Source organism: Primulina eburnea, chromosome 13, assembly GCF_022965805.1.
Source record: "Primulina eburnea isolate SZY01 chromosome 13, ASM2296580v1, whole genome shotgun sequence".
Taxonomy (NCBI): Eukaryota; Viridiplantae; Streptophyta; class Magnoliopsida; order Lamiales; family Gesneriaceae; genus Primulina; species Primulina eburnea.
Window position 1 is genome coordinate 10550786 of NC_133113.1, and position 6460 is coordinate 10557245.

The 6460-nt window shown below is 39.7% G+C and overlaps 1 protein-coding gene across 1 annotated transcript; it reads left to right on the forward strand.

The window, feature by feature from the left end:
• The first annotated feature begins 882 nt into the window (after positions 1-882).
• LOC140810296 (uncharacterized) lies at positions 883-1475 on the forward strand. Its single transcript, XM_073168167.1, has 2 exons — positions 883-1134; positions 1221-1475. Exons 1-2 carry the CDS (start codon positions 883-885, stop codon positions 1473-1475), a joined length of 507 nt encoding a protein of 168 aa, XP_073024268.1.
• The last annotated feature ends 4985 nt before the right edge of the window (positions 1476-6460 follow it).

A 6460-nucleotide genomic window follows, 5' to 3' on the forward strand; every position in this document is an offset into this window, starting at 1 on the left:
TTAGATTTTTTTTGTTCTATTTTGAAATTTTCAAATATAACATTCTGTATTTTTTTTAAGCCAAATTATTTGAGATGTTGGACCTGCATGAATATTTTTTAATACAATGAGGGGAAGGATTTATCTAGCTAGCTAACATATCACTCCATTTTCGAGCAGCGCCTAAGAATAGTGATAGAGATGCTATATGATCAAAAGAATCTTTAATGGAGAAACTTTTCTCAGAAGATGTTTTTAAAAAATCATAATCTGTAAGGTTACGATTGGTATGATAGAATGAAATTAAGTATGAATAGAAAGAATTTTGGAATGAAATTAGAATGATATATCATCCGATTGATACAGAAAAAATGAGAAATGAATGAAATCCAACTATTTTTTAATAATTTAGAACTTTTATTCAATGAATATTTTTCATATGAAAGAAATTTTTTAAAACACTTTAAATGAAGAATATGATTTACCCGAGAATTTAGATAATGGACTATTCCTAAGATAGAATCTAAATGATTTATAAATTAGTAACCTTTGAAAAAATTGGTTTTAAACTAATTGTTAAAACTACAGAATCATCTCTACCTCTTCATAATGAAGAAATGTTTATTAAATTATTAGAAAATAAAGACATCTCACCTTATAGGAAAAAATAATAACTATGTTCATATTGGATTAATTCGAATAGCTTTTAATTAGACATCAATAATTATGATATGTTATGTATGGAAATGGTTTTAAACTAATATGTATTATATGATCATGCCGCCTAAACGTAAAGCATCAAAAGGGGAGGATAGTTCATCATCTAGAGTGTTTGATTAATTTAGCAAGTTACTGAAAAAACATGCCAAGGTACACGACAAGCAAATCCAGCAGCTCTTACGGATGCAGAATTCAGGGCGAGGGAGAGAGACTGTGCAGGTGAGGCCCGAGCCCAGTAGTGAAGGTGCATACGAAAGATTTCTTAAGATGAATCCACCAGAATTTGATGGTAGCACTGATTCCATGGTTGCCTTGAAATGGTTCAAAGCTGTGAAGGCTTTTTATGATTATCTTCAGCTTGACGATAAAGATCGAGTCACCTGTGCCATTTTTCTACTGACCAAGACTGCGAGGATTTGGTGGGATGCCACCAAGGTACAGTTAATGCCTCGTCACTCAAAGGACATGAGTTTAAAGATTTATTCTACGACAAATATTTTTCTCGAGATGTTCGAAGTCAGAAAGTGAAGGAATTTATAGAACTTAGGCAAGGAAATATGTCAGTGCAAGAGTATATTCTCAAATTTGAAGAGAGGTGTCAGTTTGCCCCATATCTCGCCAGTAATGACATTGAAATGGGCGAGCATTTTCTAAGAGGTGTTTGGGCTGAAATTAAAAGAGACGTTCAGATGTCTACAGCTGCTTCATATAAAGAGATTCTTGAAAAAGAAAGGATTGTCAATCAGGACGAGAAGAAAATTGAAAGAGAAAGATAGTTGATGCGCCAAGATTTTTCTACTAAGGGCCAAGGATCTGGATGGAAAGGTAAGGGCAAGTTCAGAGGCAAAGAGAAAGAGGAGCATCGACCCAAAGCTTCTATGCCACCGCCTGTATACGATCGACTTGTATGTCCAAAACACATACAGGTTAGTGTTTGGTTGGAAGTAATTGATGGTTTCGTTGTGGAGGTGTTGGAAATGTCATCAGAAATTGTCCAGTAAAGGGTGAGAAAGGGAAGGATAGGGTTCAAGGAAGAATCTTCACAATGACCAAAGAAGGTGCAAATCCTGATTCTTCTGTTATATAAGAAGATGATGACAGCGGGATTTTCCAGAGTTCAGGTATTTCTCTTGGCAGTCCTTGTATTTCTTGTCTCAAAGCTCAGGAAATGTTATCAAAAGGCTGTCATGGGTTTTTAGCTGCTGTGATAGATGTGAATACTGAGATGACAATGAAGTTGAATGAGATTGAGGTAGTTCGGGAATTTCTTGACGTATTTGCAGATGATGTGCCTGAATTGCCACCTGACCGTGAAGTTGAGTTTGTGATTGACGTGGTTCCAGGTACTGCTTCGATTTCGAAAGCTCCTTACCGAATGGCCCCGAATAAAATGAAGGAGCTGAAGAATCAGTTGGAGGATCTATTAGACAAAGGATTTATTCGTCCGAGTTCTTCTCCGTGTGGAGTTCGGTTTTATTTTTCAAAAAGAAAGTCGGGTCTTTGCGGTTGTGCATTGATTACAGAGACATTAACAAAGTAACGATCAAGAATAAATATCCTTTGTAAAGGATTGACGATTTCTTTAATCAGCTACAGGGAGCGACAATGTTTTGAAAGATCAACCTTCATTCTGGTTATTATCAACTGAAATTTAGGGAAGACGATGTCCCTAAAACTGTATTCAGAACCATGTATGGCCATTATGAGTTTTTAGTCATGTCATTCAGGTTGACGAACGCTCCGTAGGTCTTCATGGATCTAATAAACCGGGTTTTAAAGCCATATCTGGATAGTTTTGTTATTGTTTTCATTGGCGATATCCTGATTTATTCCAACACTCGGGAACTTCATGCCAAGCATCTCAGAACTGTATTGCAGTTACTGAGGGAAAATCAGTTATACGTAAAGTTGAAAAAGTGTGAATTCTGGTTAAAGCAAATATCATTTTTGGGACATATCGCTTCGAGAGACGGCATTGCAGTGGATCCCGTGAAGATTGAAGCGATTAAACAATGGGCTATTCCTACGACAGTCTCCAAGTTTGACTGGATAAACGAATGCCAACATGGATTTCAAGTGTTGAAAGACAAGTTGACATCAGCCCCTATCGTAGCACTTCCGTGCGGCACTGAAGATTTTATTGTATACACTGATGCGTCAAATATGGGACTTGGAGCCGTACTGATGCAGCGTGATAAATTAATTGCTTATTTTTCTCGTCAGTTGAAAGACTACGAGAAAAATTATCCCACCCACGATCTTGAATTGGCGGCTGTGGTCTTCGCATTGAAAATGTGGAGGCATTATCTTTATGGCTAGAAATGTGAAGTTTTCACATATCACAAGAGCTTGAAATATCTATTATCATAGAAGGAACTCAATATGTGGCAGAGGAGGTGGTTAGAAATTATTAAAGATTATGATGTGACCATTAGCTACCACTCAGGTAAAGCAAACGTCGTTGCAGATGCTTTGAGCCGCAAGTCATTTTCTTCTTTGAGCTCATTGATTCAGAAGCCGTTGTTATTGGATCTTCAGAGGAGCGAGATCGCTATAGTAGAGCAATTGACAATCGCTAGACTTTCAGCTTCGGTTATTCGACCTACGTTGACAAATAGGATACGACGGGAGCAGCCTAATGACATTCAGTTGATGGAATTGCGATCCAAAGCTGATGAGAAAGGAAATACAGAGTTTGCGGTGATCACTGATGATTTGTTAACGTTGAGAGGTCGGATATGTGTTCTTAGTGGTAATGACATTCGACGTGATGTTTTTACAGAGGCTCATACCGCACCATACTCGATACATCCAGGTAACACCAAGATATATCAGGATCTCCGACATCTATACTGGTGGCCACTTATGAAAAGTGATATTACAAAGTTTATATCTGAATGTCTAACATGTCAGCAATTAAAGACTAAGCATCAAAGACCTGCTGGAACATTGAAATCTCTCCCAATACCTCAGTGGAAGTGGGAGCAGATCACCATGGACTTTGTAATGGGACTTCCAAGAACACCAAAGGGTTACAACTCCATTTGGGTGATTGTTGACAGGTTAACCAAGTCGGCTCATTTTCTTCCGGTCAAGACGACGCTTACAATGAACGTTATTTCGAAGTCTATGTAGCTGAGATTGTGAGACTTCATGGTATCCCTGTGTCAATTGTATATGATCGTGTCTCGAGGTTTACTTCTAAATTCTGAAAGAGCTTGCACAGAGCCTTGGGCACCAGATTGTCTTTTAGCACAACATATCATCCTTAGAGAGATGGGCAGTCAGGGAGGGTGATTCAGATTCTTGAAGATGTGCTACGAGCCTGCACGGTTGATTTTCCTGGTAGCTGGGATTCTAAATTGCCACTTGTGGAATTTACGTGTAACGATTGGCATGACACCATACGAGGCATTGTACAAAAGGAAATGTAGGTCACCATTGAACTGGGATGAAGTCGGTGAAAGAAAGATGTTAGGACCAGAATCGGTCCAACAACAGCTGATTTGATTGCTTTAATCCAGGACAGAATGAAGACGGCCCAATCCAGACAGAAAAGTTATACCGATATCCGAAGAAGGCCTTTGGAGTTTGAAGTTGGAGATCACGTATTTGTCAAAATTGCTCCTCTCAAAGGCATTATGAGATTTGGCAGGAAAGGAAAGCTGAGCCCAAGATTTATCGGCCCATTTGAAAATCTTGACAGGATTGGAGAAAGAGCATATCGTCTAGCCTTACCGCCGGACTTGGATAGAGTCCACAATGTTTTTCACGTCTAAATGCTCAGGAAGTACATCTCAAACCTTTCCCATGTTCTCAGACATTAACCGTTGGATCTGATGTTGAACTTGTGTAGTAGCCCGAATTCCAAATTGGGTAATTAACGGACTAATGGTAATTAATCATGATCGGAAGGTCTGAAGATGGTTCGGAAGCACCGAAGAGTTCGGACGATCCGAAGTGAGTTCGGTGGATCCGAACATGAGGTGTCAAGAGTGGATCGACACGTCAGTTTGCATGCACGTTCGGACGGTCCGAAGTGTATGATCGGAGGATCCGATCATGAGCTGTCAAGAGCCAATGGACACGTAGAGTTCGGACGTTCCGAAGTGTGGTTCGGAGGATCCGAACATGGCCTATAAATAGTGCTCGGATTTCTCATTTGTGACTCGCCAATTCAGAGAGTTCCAGAGCATTTCAGTCGTTTCTGATAGGTTCTAGTATTTTTCCGAGGTTCGGGCACTAGCGGGGAGCTGCTGGTCTTGTAGCGGAGCTGTGCTCTAGTTGGGAGCTAGCGGCATCAGCGGGCTAGCAACGGACGAAGGTTTGGAATTGTATCAGTATTTATCTCAGGATTATCTAGTTAAGTCTGGTAGATAAGTTTTAGTGATGGTTTTCACTTGTTGAATAGGCTTGGATTAGACCTGTTGTCTGGTTGTTCCAGTGGATTAGGATTGCTGTGATAGATGTACGAAAGTACTATCCGAGATATCCTGGTTGAGTATACATTCATATATGTGTTGCATGATTATTTGCTGCATTGATATATGTCATATGATGCATGCTATTATGTCACGATTTATGATGCATGTTGCATTTCACGTTGAGCCATATCTCCTTCGAGATAGCCTTTGCTGTTGAGCTGTATCTCTTTCGAGATAAGCTATATCTTGGGGCCGCTCAGCCCTGTCTTGTGGACGCATGGACACCGAGAGTACACAGTGGCCGACGGATCGGGAGGGCTTCGGTGGTCCGGGACATTTTAGGTCCACGTCCGTCTTGTAGTGGATGCAGTGACCCAGAGGTGTACCGCGCGGCACTATCCACTTGGCGCCTCTAGACTGAGCATTGTTGAGATCCTTTTGTGACTCCTGTTTCTTGACTACCCTGGTATCATGTCATAGCATGTGCATTTCATATAGGTTTGTATACTCATGCTTTTGTGCTGAGCGTTCTTATCGCTCACGTCCTCGGTTTTGTTTATCTTGGACACCCCATTCCCACGGGGCAGGCTTCAGGTTGGACGGCTCAGGAGGAGCAGGAGGAGGACAGTGAGTAGCTGGTTTGATTTAGTTTATCGGTATTGAGTAGCTGTTTGGTTTAGTTTTCAGTACTATTTTTGATTCGATATGGTTGTACTGAATATATTTATTCTGAGTTATTTTAGATTTCAGTTGGGTTGTATAATTATAGTTTGTTGTTGACTATTTCCGCTGTTATCTCTGATTATTGTTTATTAAGTTAATTGCATGCTTAGTTCTTGATTAGTAGGTGATTCTGGAACGGGTCACTACAACTTGACTTATCAAAAATTACCAATCCAGATTTTAAATCGCAAGGTTAATGTATTGAGGAATAAGGAGATCGAAATTATCAAGATTCTTTGGCGTAATAAGTTGGTTGAAGAAGCAACGTGGGAGCCAGAGGAGGAAATGAAGCAGCGATATCCTGAGTTATTCGCACGGTAATGGCAATTTCAGGGACGGAATTTCTTAAGGAGGGGAGAATTGTAATGCACAGACATTCGTATGCATATGATGTAAGGTAATGATTATGATTAAGTATGTTCATTATTCATTTTATGGTTTATTATGTTGATCGTTTGGGATATGTGATGTAATGGTGATGGTTTATGGCTTCATGTTATGATATGAATGGTAATGAATGATATAGAATGGATGGGTAGAATAGAAAGTTGATCTTGATTCAAATAGGTAATGGAAATGTAGAAACGGTATGAAAATGGTAGCAGTAGTTGTGG

Bases quoted from the DNA above. Each gene is read 5' to 3' on its own strand.
- LOC140810296 (XM_073168167.1), top strand. From the start codon at position 883: ATGCAGAATTCAGGGCGAGGGAGAGAGACTGTGCAGGTGAGGCCCGAG. The intron at 1,135-1,220 runs GTACAGTTAATG...GTTCGAAGTCAG, and splicing joins TTTGGTGGGATGCCACCAAG to AAAGTGAAGGAATTTATAGA.